This window comes from Amblyomma mixtum, chromosome 6 (assembly GCF_055824585.1).
Source record: "Amblyomma mixtum isolate Tamu chromosome 6, ASM5582458v1, whole genome shotgun sequence".
In the NCBI taxonomy this organism is placed as follows: domain Eukaryota; kingdom Metazoa; phylum Arthropoda; class Arachnida; order Ixodida; family Ixodidae; genus Amblyomma; species Amblyomma mixtum.
In genome coordinates this window covers 37,242,427-37,256,837 of record NC_143017.1, presented here as the reverse complement: position 1 = coordinate 37,256,837, position 14,411 = coordinate 37,242,427, and the positions used below count along the sequence as shown (strand labels likewise).

The following is a 14,411-nucleotide window of genomic DNA, read 5'->3' as shown; positions in this document are numbered from 1 at the left end:
ATGCCCCGTGAACACTACAAAACACTCCCGATCCTTGCTTTTATCCGTCTGCAAATGTGGTCCATAAGTGCTGTTAACAGTCTGGTTCATAAATATAATCTTCTGTACGTCATCTGAGTAGTCGACTACCCTTAAGCAGAACTTGGGTAAAGCATTATCTCACTATAGTAGGCAAATTCCAGTGAGATTTGCAGGTTATTCCAGTGCCTAAGTGTACCATACAGACAGTTAGGAAATACAGTCAAGTTTACGAATTTTGTAAGCACATGAGCTTACCCAATCTATTCATGCATATAACAAGAGACTATTGGCTTGAACAGCTACTTACCGCCACAGGTCACAGCACTTTTGTGCCAGGTAGCGCGGGACCTTGTTGTGGCGCTTTTGGAGATCCTCAGCCGAGCAACCCTTCAGCTTCAAATAGTGCCAGAAGGAATCTGCACAGATGGGGTAATAAGTAATGTTAGTGTGGTTGAATATAAAAAATGAGCAGATGCTGAGGCAGTGATCGAATAACGAGCATTCATACACCTAACATAGGTTGTCAGTTGGAATCCGTGCTGCGAGATAGGCTCTAACTTAACTAGTAAGTTTATACTGCACGACAGGCTGAATCATATGACACCATCTGGTACATTCATGCCAAACGGTTCACACACAAATTTTACACGAATGTCGAGACTAAGCAGCCAGACTTTAATGCCTGCCAGACACATATACATATACTGATAGATATAGTTTAGTTTCGAGCTGTGGTGCTCGAGCATCACACTGCCACCTGCTATTATTTTATTCCATTATGTAACCACCTCGGCTCCCATGGCAACTACTGGGATACCCTGCTGCATTGGAGGCTGCCATCTTGGGTTCTATCCGCGGAATCAGCACAACTCTGAGGCTTAAAACGCAACCAGGCTCAGAACACAACGCAATGCTCTAAAATTACTACCTCGGGCTAATAGCTCTGGGAACAAAGCTTCACACACTGGTGCATAATATTATACTTCAGATACACCCAGCAAAGCAGTAGAGAGAAAAGCCCTTTGATGAATAACAAAATTTAGCTGGAGTTTAAAAACCCACTTGCACTCTGCGTAGGTTTGGGACTTGGGGGAAAAAGAGAGGTGCAGGAAATTGCAAAGGTTTTCAAGCAATTTCAACAAAATTTCAAAGATTATACAGCCCCTGAATTAGGGATGGCATACATCAAAGTGGTGACAAATGGAGTGACAAAGTTCCTTACACAGTGTGTGCACTGATGAGGAATGAGGACGATTTAGTGTTTATCTGGAAGATTAACAGCAAATAAAGTTTATTGCGCATCTCTGCTGCCTATGAAAGGCTAACCGCCGAATTCAGAAGTGTGCCTCAACTCGACACTCCGTCTCCACTCTGTGGAGTGGAGAAAACAACTGCTCTTCCATTTGATGGGCAGTTAGGATTGAAGAATGCCACTCGGCATTTCTTCAGACAAGGAGCTGCTCTAGAGACCTTCTTCCAACTGCCGTCCCTCGAGGAAGCATGAACGGCAAATGAAGATGAGAATAAGGCGAAAAATTGCCTTTGGTTACAAAAAAGCATGGCATGGCTATTAAGTGTCTGTTTTATCACGCTGCACCACCTTAAGAACACAAAAAACCTCACCGTTTATTAGCCTAGTAAAACATCTTTTGCAAGCTGCCTGACGAAAGTAACAGAGAAAAACTACCGGAAACGCTTGCACATCTGGCATCCTTTGCCACCAATGATGTAGTGTCTATGTAGGCATTTACGAATGGTGTAAAAACTGCCGTTCGTCAACTTGGAGGTTTCGCTGGCCTGCAGAGGCCAGCGGCGAAGCTGAGAAGTACCAAAATGGGTTTGGATTTACGGGGTTTAATGTCCCAAGTGACTCAGGCTATGAGGGATGCCATAGTGAATGGCTCTGAAAATTTCATCCACATGGGGTTCTTTCACGTGCACTGACATTGCACAGTACACAGGCTTCCAGCATTTTGTCTCCATCAGAATGCGACTGCCGCGGCCAGGATCGATCCTGTGTCTTTGAAGTCAACAGCTGAGCACCGCAACCCCTGAGACTGCTTCATCATCAAATTATGCACTACATAAATGACACTGCATCACAGAAAAGGACTAACAGTCATGGCCAAACTGTAGTTACAGCCAAAAGTTGGCACCGTGAACCTGCTCCCCACATCCAAAAGCTTGCACTTCAGGCCAACACACAGGAATCAGATTGTCTCTCAAACGCCATGACACTGCCTCCCAAAGAAGGTGGCAGCCAATAAGTGGGCAACAAAAAAGTAAACTGTGGGTAACAACTTGAATGTCTTGCATCACGCTACAAGGTGATGTGAAATTTGAGGAAAGGCCCCAAGAAGCACATACTAATTTCTTTAGGTTTTCAGAGCACTCTTATCCCTTTAAATGCCAAATGTTTTCTTAAAAAACATACCAGAAATTTTAAGCAATCAATTTTTTTGTGTACTTCATTATTCTTGAAGCCACTTCATTGCACACACATGGGTGGCTGCAGAGCAGTCAGCTCAATGCATCGATTCTGGTTGACAGCACTCAGACATACAGACAAGGGACAGAAACAGAAAAGACGATGGCACAGGCACTGAACTTTTTCCAGAACTGCCGACATACTGCATAAATACCCACACCACAGGCACCAACACGCAGCGATTTATGCACTCGTGGTAACAAGAAGTGGTATGAGAAGTAGTGGAAAAACAACAAAAGCTAGAAGCAAAAACCAGAGGACACAGCACAGGATAAAACCAGAACAAGGTGAGAGAAAAATTTATAAGCAAGTCATTTTTAAAAGACTGCCAACAGTGGATAGGTTTGACCAAAATAATATTTAAGAACTGGTCTGATAAAATGGAACTAAAAAACCTTACGCACAAACACAGACCAAGCACAGTGAAAAAAAAAAATGAAGGAGAAATGGCAAGAAAAAACACGCAATAGAAGCAAAATGGTGATTGGGTAAGCAAACGACAATTGAGCAGCAAACGAGAATTGAGCAACAAGCGAAGGTGAAGTGTGCTAAAAATTAAAAGGATAAAAAGGGAATAAAAACGCGCATGAGCCACAAAGGTGAAGCCAACAGTTAAGATGGTTAAAAGTGGAAGATGACGTAGAGTGAAGCCGAGAGATAAAATATAAAAAAGTGAAATTCAATAACCAGTATGAAGGCAAAAATCAAGGAAAAACACCAAAAGAGGGAAGTTGGCGGAAGAGGCAAGGCATGTAACACACATGTAGAACTAGGGCTAGATCAAGTACGTCCACAAAGAAAGGCAATCCTCCGAGTGAAATCAAGCGTGTTTTTTACATTCACCCCGGAGCCTGAAAATCTCTGCGGCTTCCACCATTGCATTGCGTCAGCTTATTACGGGGCTCTATTAACACAGTGGCTTTCGCGAACTTTGGGCAGCATGGCTTTTTTGCGTCCCATTATCAGCAGTGGACTTGCAGGTACCTAAGAGATGTACCCGATAAATCAGTGTAATGCTCTCTTAGCCTTCCATTGATGCCAATGTATACCTTGCAGCAAGAAAAAGGGATTGAGAAAGCACTTTTTGTGCATGCCACTAAGGGTTTCTGTGCAATGCGGTGCAGCCTGTTTCTTTTTTCTTTTTCATTGCGATCCTAGAGAGGTGTGATAGGTGATGGGGGGGGGGGGGGGGATCAAAAAAAGCATTTACTCTATCTCTCGAATTTTCTAAAGGTAAATTTCACAGAACCTTAAGAAAATCGGAGAGAAAGCAGGAGTAGACATTGCCTTTTCTGACCCCCTAGCACCTATTGCAGTTGCGGAATCCTAAATGAAAAAAAAAGACGCTGCACCACGCAGCACAGAAAACCCTTAGCGCCATGCGCAGAGGGCGTTTAATCAATCCCTTTGTCTTGCGGCAAGGTATACATTGGCATCAATGAAAGGATAAGGGAGCATAAGATTGATTTATCGGGTACATCTATCAGGAATCTGCCAGTCGGAAAGAGCAAAACCGCAAAACTATCGCACAGAGGCAGGTGACAACACAAGGCCGTACTGACAACTGAAAATTTATTGAAGAACAGCAGTGCTTATATAGACAAGTCACGTGTGTAATCTGCAAACAATCGTAAAGAGGCAAAAAATTTCAATGGCAACCATAGAGCTGAGCAAATATGACAATCACCTGATCAAAAACGAAACAAAAACAACCGGGGGAAACACAGGCAGAAACGCTAATTTTCCTGAAAAATGAACACAGTAGGCGTGCTGACACACTTATGTGGCTCCGACCTCAAGATGGCAACAGCCTCGACAATTTCTCTTTCCAACTGCTCCTTTCTTCATCCAATAATCTGTGTGCAGTTCAGTTTGGGATAGCAGTCTACAAATGAGACAGTGAGTGGGACGGCAAACGCCTCCGGGTCTACTCAAGGAACACGCATGCTCTTGCAAACAAATGTGTAAACATCTACCACTTTGGACGATATAAAACTGGCCACAGCTGAGGGGAATCTTGTACAACACGCCCGTTGGCGGTACTTTTTTGAATGCCTCGTGCCATGTGCAACGGGGGTGGTGTACACGATTCCTCTCAGCTGTGGTCGATTTTATACCGGCCAAATTGGTAGATGGTGAAACATTCCCTTGAAAGAGTAATAGCATTCCTTGGGTAGGCCCGGACGACCTTGCCTGCCAGTTCACTGTCGCAATTGTAAAGACTGTTATGCTAAAATGAACTGCACATTATTAGTGGATGAATAAAGGGCTAGTTGGAAAGAGAAATTCTCGAGGCTGTTGCCATCCTGAGGCTGAAGCCAGATAAGTGTGTTAGCACGCCTTCTGTGTCCATTTTTCAGAAAGAATTAGAATTTCTGTTTCCCTCCCTAGGTTGTTTTTGCAACGATTGTTTGCAGATTACATGCGCAACTGAACCATATGAGCACTCATTTCTTCAATAAATGTTCAGTTGTCGTACCGCCTTTTGTTTCGCCTGCCTTTGTCCCATCCTGTTTTCCGGTTTTGCTCCTCACGATTTCCTACCAACTGGCCTACAACCATGTCCTTCTAAATCTGCAAGTCCATTGCCAAAACTGTGACTGAAAAAAGCCATGCCACCCATGTTCGAAAAAGTGCCACTGTGTTAAAAAAGCACCAGAATAAGCTGACATGACGAACTGGTGGGAGCCGCCGGGATTTCGAGGCTCCAGGATTAATGGGCAAGAACAACCTCAGAAAAAAAGATTGCCTTTCTTCAGCATCTGTTTGACCTAGTCCTGGTTTTATAAACATCTTGCATGCCTTGACTTTTCTGCCAACGCCTCTATTTTCGCGTTTTTGTTTGCTTTTATCCTTCATACTCATTGAATTTCATCGTTTGATATTTTATCTCTCTCGTTTTTACAGTAGCTCATCTTCCTCCTTTAGCCATATTAATTGTTGGCTTCACCTTTGTTTCTCATGTGCAGTTATTCCTCTTTTATTCTTTCAGCTTTTTAGCACACTTCACCTTTGTAGACCAATTCTTGCTTGCTTGCCCAATCACCATTTTCTTTTCACCGCATGTTTTTTCTTGCCATTTTACTTTTATTTCACTGCCCTTGATCTGTGTTTGCGTGTAGTGTTTTTGTTCCGTGCTATCGGTTCAGTACTCAAAACTTTTGGTCAAACCGTTCCACTGTTTCACGTGCTGGTGGTCTTAAAAATGACTTGCTTAAAACTATTCCTTTAACATTGTTATGGTTTCATCCTTCCCTGCTCTATAGTCTGGTTTTCTATTTCTAGTTTGTGTTGCTTTCCCACTATTGGTCATATCCCTTATTGTTGCCACGAGTGCATAAAATTGCCACTTGGTTATATATGCAGAGTTTCGGTGATTCTGGAATAAATCTAGTCAGCACCTGTGCCCTCATATTTTTTTTTCTGACCCCAGTCTGTGTTTCTAACACTGTCAACCACAAAGGATCAGCACCAACTAGACCGACAGCTTGTCCTATTCAAGCTCAATGCATACTTCCCAAAGAAATGCTATGCCGAAAACACTGTACTTACAGTAAAGCCTGCTTGACTGAGCGAATACCACTGGCAATTCGCAAATTCCCAGCCTGCTCCTGGTTGCTGGCCCAAGTCGCACGCAACTTTGTGGCTTGCACGACTTCCACGCAACTCTTGGCCCCTTGAAACTGAAACAGAGGGATGAGCGAGAGATATCAGATTTGATATGCTTGCATTGCTGCAATGACTAAGAAAAAACGATATTTTCTACAAGAACAATTATTATTTAACAGTAGCTTTGCAGAGTAAACCTCGTTTATCACGATCTCGTTAACACTGACATACTGCACAGTCCCAGCCTGACTGCATCTAGTTCTATGGTGTCAAATGCTTGTTAGCTATGAGCCCTTGGCCTTGCACCGGTTAATGCCGACAACCTCGGAACGGGCAATCACAGCTCCGAGCTTTTGAGTCATAGATACTCACAAGCTCAGTGGTCCCAGGGGTTCTAGAAATATTGGCAGGGTGACACAGTAACAAGCATTCCGCACCACTTGCTCTCGCTTCATTGCAAAAATCTCGCACAGCAAACCTGTCCTCCATTTTGCAGTGTGAAAATAATCAAATTCAAAGCATGCACACAAAATGTGGACCTCTCTTCGAACAGAGCTTCATAAATATGGGTATAATTATTGTAATTAAATCTCCCTGCTTTTTCAATTTATCCTAGAATTTTATACAACTCGACGAGCAATAAGCATTAAAAAAGAATTAAAATAGCCAGCACTGTTTAAACAATATAGCTACGAAGAAATAAGAGACATATCCACTACTCTCCAGTGGTTCTTTAGCTTCATGCATTATCAATCTACACTTTCTTACAGGCACATTGCACGCGAAAATTGGGTTTAACCCAATCTTGATGAATCTTTCTGGATTGCAACAATCAGGAGAAACCAGTTTTACTCAAAAACAAAGGGCCCTATACACTGCATCACAAACCCAGATAGGTGCACTTAAGACTACAGCCCCTTCCATAAGTCTCCAATTTGTCTGTCCGCTACTAGTCGAATTTCGCTATCCCGCCTTGCTAGTTCTTCCACTGCCCTTCTCAAACTATTGGAATTCTGTTGCTCCAGCAGATCATCAGCTGTTACTCGTATTATTTTTTGTTTTAGCACTACACACTCCATGGCAAAACTGCTGGATATTGTACTTTAAATAGGTTTGTAGAGCGTGCAAGTGGCTTGCAGCTTGACGAATAGGTGAGAATAAAACGCGGAGCCTGACAAATAGGTGTGAAAAAAACGTGGGTTATTGATATCGTAGGCGAAATGAAGAGGAAGAAATGGGCTTGGGCAGGAGATGTAATGCAAAGGCAAGATAACCAGTGGTCCTTAAGAGTAATGGAGTGGATTCCAAGAGAAGGAAAACGTAGCAGGGGGCAGCAGAAAGTAAGGCGGGCGGATGAGATTAAGAAGTTTGTGGGGATACGGTGGCTGCGACTGGCAAAGGACAGGGTTAATTGGAGAGACATGGGAGAGGCCTCTGCCCTGCAGTTGGTATTGTCAGGCTGATGATGACAAGCTAGTGAATTTGCCTCGCAACAACCGCTGCAGCCTGATATTTTTTAGGGCAGCACAATGGCCTTCATTTTTAGAGTGGTGAAGTATTCAACATTTTGTTTCAACCATGAGTGCAAAGGGAAGACGTTTTATGTTGCACAAAAAGAAAGGAATTACATGCATACTGGGCTTTGGAAGAATGCCCTGTGGACATTACAAAACACTGCCATCCTTGCTTTATCTTTGCCAGGTAACAAAACTCATTATTCTCCAAATACTTTGGACAAAGACAAGCTGCTGTGCACTCATTCGAGCTCAGTGGACTTTCCCTCAAACCAATCTTTAGTAAATAATATCAGGATTAGGCAAAAGTAACTGCAGTGTATTTCAGTGAGTCAGTGCATTTTACAGAAAGTTTTAGAAACAAAAGTTTATGAGCTTTGTGAGCACATGATGATTGCCAAATCTATTTACATAGACGAATGAAAAATTTGCCTTCCTATTCAATTTATGCACATTCAAACGATATTTACCGCTGTAGGCCACATCAGTTTTGTACCAGGTAGCACATCCCAAAAAGAAGCCTCGATAGCGTAATAAGTAATGTCAGTGTGGTTGACTATAGAACTTAAAACCCAGGCCATATCTCTTGGAACTAAGCTTGACATATTTTTGCATAATACCATACTGCAGATACAAATAGCAAAGCAATAGAGAGAGACAGAGAAAGTTTGCTAATGAAATGAACAAAATATTTAGCTGGCACTTAAAATCACTGACCTGTTACTCAGCATGAAGAAGGAAATAAGAGGCAAAGACGAAGGAAAACAGGTGCAGAAAATTGTTAACGTTTAGAGAATAATAAATTTCAACAAATTTTGGAAAGGATGTATCCATTACTTTACTTGGTTTTAAAGGGTTTAATGCCACAAAGCGGCGCAGGCTATACAGGGCGCTATTGTAGAGAATAACACAATCTGGCGGGCTAGTTGATGGGAATCCATACGATTTCAGCAGCGCGAACACGGTTAGGAAAAAAACAACAAAGAAAGGGGACAGGACAGAGTGCTGTGGCGTGTGTATTTAAGAGCGGGGTCTTGGTCATTCTTGAAATAAAGTCGATAGTTCAGCGCTCTGTCCTGTCCCCTTTCTGTCTGTTTTTTTCCTAACCGTGTTCGCGCTGCTGAAATCGTGAAATCACACGGTACCTGGGCCTCTAGCATTTGGTCTCCATTGAAATGAGACTAGTACAGCTGGAATCGAACCTGCCTCTTCCGGGTCAGCAGCTAAGCACAATAACCACTCAGCCACCATGACGGCTCCAATTTGGGGTGTCATGCGTCAATGTGGTGACTGACGGGGTTGACAAAGTTCACTTCAGAGAGGGTGTGCATTGATTAGGTTATATATAGTTCAATTCTCCCTATGCCACATAATTAGACAGGTGAAAATTTATTATGAGCATATGCTGCCTATGGCAGGCCAAGAGACGTAAGACACAAAGCATATGTCCATAAAATGAAGGCAGGAAGAGCACAATTTCCTGCTGTGAGTAACCACTCCACTATCCAAAAGGATAGTCAGCTTCTTTAAAAAATGTATGTCCTGCCTATGTCCACTTATGATTCCCGCTCAGATTTTAATTCGCATTTATTTCCAACCAACTCAGTTCTCTCCCAATCTCTCATCATTAACCCTATGATTTTCATCCGTGGTTCACCGCACTGTTCTCAATTTTAAGCCTTTTATAGTGTACCGCGCTTTGCCTGACAGCTTAGCAAAGGCAAAGCAGTTTAAAATTTCTTTGTGAGCATACTGCAAGGTGCTGTTTATAACTTCTGAGTGCATGCCTAAGGCAATAAACCCCTTGCTTATTCTCCCGACCATTTCTTTCAAATGCTCTATATCTGTGCATGACCTGGCCGAGGTGTATTCTGTTAAGACTTCCAGTACCTTACTGCATTTCATAAAATGGCCTCTTTCCTGATTATTAAGTATTGCTTTAGCTCTCATTTCCACACTGAGTATTGATGTCCTCAATCATTTACAAGAATTCATCACTTATACTACAACTCACCACTAATACTACAATAACATGAAATCGAATATAACTGAAAGGTTCTCCATGAGTCTTCGCATTTCCTGAACCAACCCGCTACTATGCAGTGAGGGTCACCTCCTCTAGCATGATCACATCTTGTTCAGGGTATGTGGGCTGTGCAAAGTAAACAACCGTTGATTTCAGGTCACTGCAGTAAAAACTACAAAGTAGCTGGTGCAATGAAATGTCAGTTCTAAGAAGGTTTGCTCGTTTTTTTTTTATGCGGGCCCAAGTGAACACAGGCTAAACTGCGTGCTGTTTGATGTCAGTGCAGGTTAAAGATCCCCAGGTGGCCAAAATTATTCTAAAGCCCTCTGCTACGGCACCTCTTTTCTTCTTTAACTCCCTCCTTTATCCCTTCCCTTACATCATGGTTCAGGTGCCTATCAAGATGTGAGACAGTTACTGTGTCACTTCCTTTCCTCAAAAACCAATTTTAAATTTTTCAAGGATAGTTTCAAGAACGTAGAGGTACAAACTGTGCAGTATAGCCACATGCCACAGCAATAAACCAGCAATACATCTGCACTGACAGGAGCTTGCCAAGTACGCTGCAAGGATGCTATGCCACGCAAGTTTTGGTGTCATCATACAATGTTACTTTACTGACTGACATTTCAGTGTAGAAGCAAGAAATACCATTAGAGTATTATTGTACAGCACAATGTTTTTAAAAAGATAAACGAACATTTTGGCTCTTTTAGAGGACACACATGCATAACTGGCAACAGGTGTGGAATAGTCACTGCACCTGAAGCAGGCTCAACTCCTTTATGATAACAGCGCAGTGTCAAGAGCTACATGAGCAGCTATATTTCGTACAAATTTGCAGTTCATGTAATTATAAGCTTAGGTACTGCTGTAAGGTGCATGTAGAGTTCTGCATGCATTTTTAAACACAGCAGTGAGCCTACGTTGAAAAAATATTTTTCAAAACAGGCCGGTAAGGTATGCGTAACTGAAAAAGATAATTACCATGAATGGCTTGGAGGGATGGCACAGCTGAAGGCAGGAAGCACGCATGGCCCAGCAGATGCTGGCAGCTGGCAACTGCAGATAAATACGTCCCGACCAACAGCTGTCAGTGCCAGTGACAATGTCATGAATGACGACAAAACAAACTGTCGACTGCTTCAGAAACTAAAATAAGGTATTAATATAGGAACACAAAAAGCAATGAGGTGGCCCATGACAAAATAAATAAGGAGATTGTATGTGAAACACCCGTACAAATTCTTTGAGTACATTTACATGACTGTCATAACCACATTGAAAGATGAGCTGGCTTGAATACCGCTTTATTTTTATGCATGATGAAAAGAGCCCAACTATTCAAATATAGCATGCGCAGGCTTTAGTTAATTACTATTAGGGTGCCTTGCACCAGCGTCTAATGTATTCTTAAATTGAACGTAGCAACCAGTCGACCAGTTTACCTTGCATAAATGAGAAGAGAGAATGGAAAAGGCATGCATTCAATAGCAAGGAGCCCGATATCTCACGTCACAACTGAGCATGATACGAAAATTAGTAGTGTATTTAACAAATCTGCACACAAATAAAAACAGCAAAACATTTGTCGAGTGGTAATGCAAGTAGGGGCAAGAGAAAAAAAGATACCGAAGAACACTGGTGAGTGAGGCGCAGGGAGGTCTGTGGGTAGGGTTCCGTGCCTGGGAACAGTTCCGAGCGCGGAGAACGGCTGCCGGCAGTCAACCAAGAATAAATAAGAGAAAGTGAAAATGAATAACAAACCATCACCAATTGCGAACGACCTGAAAGCGGGCCGCATAAGCGAGGCATACAGCAAAAAGCTTGAAATCCCAAATAAGTGTGCAGTTGCATCCCCAACAGTTCAGTGCCCTGAAGGAGAGGAAGCATGGACGCCTACAGTTCAGGGAAGACACAAGAACGACCTAACTGACATAATATTGCCAAATTCTGTTCCAATGGGGAAGCACTGATAAAAAGTTTACAAATGACTAGTAAATATGCGCCAGCCTTCCACATGCGATCAATGTCTTCAAAAAAATTTGCATGACGAATATTAAGAAGTAAGCACTGATCCGATGAGCACCAACACCGAGCAAAATCATCCGTCGTCTGTTCGCAGTTCGTCTAGCGCGAGTGCTTCACCGCGCAGCACTGCCGCTCATAATAATCTTCTAAACAGCACAAATCCATCCGATGGGTACCAGCCGCGAGCAAAATCGCCCGTTGTCAGTTCCCTTGCCTGTTCTCAGCTGTCCAAGCAAAAGCGCTCTCACCCGCGGCATTGATCGTCGTCTTCTACGCAGTACAAATCCATGCGCAGCGCTACCAAGCGACCGCACAACTCTGCTGTGATCTCTGGTGCCATTTTTTTTTACCACGGCACCCGAGTACTAAACGCATACATAGACTATGAAGCAACACTTGTCACGCAGGCTATACGCCCGTTCTTTTCTGGCAACGCATTATAGCTGAGGCAACCGCACGCAGACTGCCTCCACTGCCATCCCTAAATAGCCGCACACTAATAACGCGTGTGAATATAGATCAGTAATAGAGAAGCGGTGACGGGACTCACCGATCATGCAGCTCATCCAGGCTTAGTAAAACCGCGCCGTCGTCTTCATTGCCTTTCCAGATGACAAGACGTCGTAGCGCTGCCTTTCTTCATGGCTTTGCCCGTCCAAACTCACCGATGTTGACTGGGCGTAATACTCGTCGTTGGCTTCCAAAACACACTTCTGTTCTTCACACATGTCCGCCGCACAAGCACTCAAACAATAACTCAAGCCAAATAACACAAAACGTGCAGCAACGCACGCACTGACATGGGGCCGGCGGCGGCGGCTTTGCCCTTGTTTTTGCGTCGTTGAAAAACTGCAACTCAAATGCGCTTTTTTACTAGTAATATTTATTTTATGTTTAGAACAAAAATATCACAATTTTTTTAAAATTTATTTTTTGTTTAAGTGCGAACACTAAAGCGCTTTTAAATACTTTTGTAGAAGCTGCGACCCTGTGATCCCATCACCCAGGGTGCCCCGGATGTCCTCGCAGACGACGGAGCAGACGACGGCGCAGACGACGCTGTTGACGGAATGAAATTTCGTTTGCTGCCAGCTAAAATCTCTTAATTGCGAAAAAACGGGCAAAGAAATGCACCGTACCTCAAGCTGGTGCATATCAAGGATATGTTGGACGCGAACGGTAGGACTGAGAGCAGCTGCGATGCATTACTTTGACTGACGCGGGCATGCTCGACGGAGATTTACATGAAACTGAGAGCTTAACTGTGACCCGTACAAGCGGGTAACTTTGATATCAACTGCTTTGCGAAACTACGCCGATAGTTGCGTCACACTTTAGCTGATATGCAACAGCGGCTCGCACTCGCCGCACCTTGTTCGCGTGTACTTTCACAATTGAGCAAGGGGCCACATGGAAGCCGATAGAAGCAACTGTGTTTTCGAGTTCAGATTGTTCCGCGAAATACGAGCAGCTTGTTTTAGCACGCACTCGAATTGTAGTTCTCAGCCAGTGCGTCACGAGCGGTGACAATCGCTTCGATGACGAGCGTAAGAATCACCTTAAGGTGGCCGCAACGAAGCCAGTATCCCAAGCGTATATGTGCGCTAAAAGTTGTTTACCTGTGCTGCACACGTGGGCTCAGTCGCAGTCCACCCTCTAGCTGCTCAGTTTTCCAGCCTTGCGAGCCCAAGTTGCTAGCTGCTGAGCATTGAGGGAGCCGAGCTTTCAGAAATGACACTGCCCGCGAGCGCGCCGAGCGACAAGTTTGCACTGCTCCCTGGATGTAGTATTCGTCGCTAAGCCTGGCAGGTTCCATATCGATGCCAGAGCTGAGAGTGCTTTCGAACTGGCTAGCGCTGAGGTGCTACTCTCTTCACTGTACGTTTTACTGTGAACCATGTGTCGTAGTGAAATAAAGATATGCGCGGTTTCCGCGCTAACGGTGACGTCGAGGACGAGCTTAATAAACGCCGTAAGGCAGCAGATATTCGATGCATATATGTGTGCTAAATTTGTTCACCTATGCTGCAAACGTGAGAATAAAGTCTCGCTCAGTCGCAGGACAGACGCTCGCTGCTCGATTTTCCAGCCTTGCCTGCTCAGTTCGCGAGCTACTGAGCCAATCATTGAGCGAGCCGAGCTTTCGGCAACGACGCCGCCCGCGGGCGCGCCGGCCGACGAACTGCGCGCTGCTCTCAAGCTACCCTTGTCGTCGCTAAGCTTAGCCGATTGCACATCGACGCCTAAGCTGAGTGCGATTCGGAACTGGCTAGCACTGAGGTGCTACCCTCGCCACCGTTTTACTGTGAACCCCGCGTCGTAGTGAAATAAGCTCGGTTTCCGCGACCCCTTCAGGAGCAGAGCTAGCAGAAGCCAGGCGAGCTGCAATGGGAAGCAGAAGCGGCTGTGGGAGAAAATTTGTTTTGCTGTTATCGCTTCTACCAACTACTCGATATTGGCTAACGATACTCTATCCCAGAGCTCAGTAAATGGACGTGAACAAACAATACCAGTGAATTTTTCTGACGCCGGTTTCCAGGCTGGCAGGCCGGTCCCGAGAAGAGCGCCCTTAAGCTTGCATGGCAGTGGCGCACGTCAAAACCGCCCCGACATTCTACTCTTCGCTCAGGTTGTCGTAGCACACTTTTAATAGCGAGAGACCAGAACACTTTAGTGGACCGAGCGTGAGGGATCAGAACACTCTAGAGGACGAAGCGCGAGG

The 14,411-nt window shown here is 44.2% G+C and overlaps 1 protein-coding gene across 2 annotated transcripts; it reads right to left on the bottom strand.

Annotated features, from left to right (window-relative positions):
- Positions 1–328: 328 nt before the first annotated feature.
- Positions 329–12,437, bottom strand: LOC149338792 (uncharacterized). 2 transcript variants are annotated; one of them, XM_089550361.1, is made up of 4 exons: positions 12,240–12,437; positions 10,646–10,720; positions 6,062–6,192; positions 329–437 (listed from the first exon to the last, which is right to left on the bottom strand). In XM_089550361.1, the coding sequence occupies exons 1-4, from the start codon at positions 12,253–12,255 to the stop codon at positions 417–419; spliced, it is 243 nt and encodes an 80-aa protein (XP_089406487.1). In that variant the 5' UTR covers positions 12,256–12,437; the 3' UTR covers positions 329–416. The 2 variants fall into 2 exon arrangements, with proteins under 2 accessions (XP_089406487.1, XP_089406486.1); XM_089550360.1 differs by lacking the exon at positions 12,240–12,437 and adding an exon at positions 11,291–11,624.
- Positions 12,438–14,411: the final 1,974 nt, after the last annotated feature.

What these genes read in the sequence shown, in the direction of transcription:
- LOC149338792 (XM_089550360.1), bottom strand. Translation starts at nt 11,462, where the DNA reads ATGCGGCCCGCTTTCAGGTCGTTCGCAATTGGTGATGGTTTGTTATTC. An exon ending in ATCCCTCCAAGCCATTCATG is followed by an intron (nt 6,193 to 10,645) that starts GTAATTATCTTT and finishes CCTCTGTTTCAG; the next exon opens with TTTCAAGGGGCCAAGAGTTG. An exon ending in TCAGTCAAGCAGGCTTTACT is followed by an intron (nt 438 to 6,061) that starts GTAAGTACAGTG and finishes CCATCTGTGCAG; the next exon opens with ATTCCTTCTGGCACTATTTG.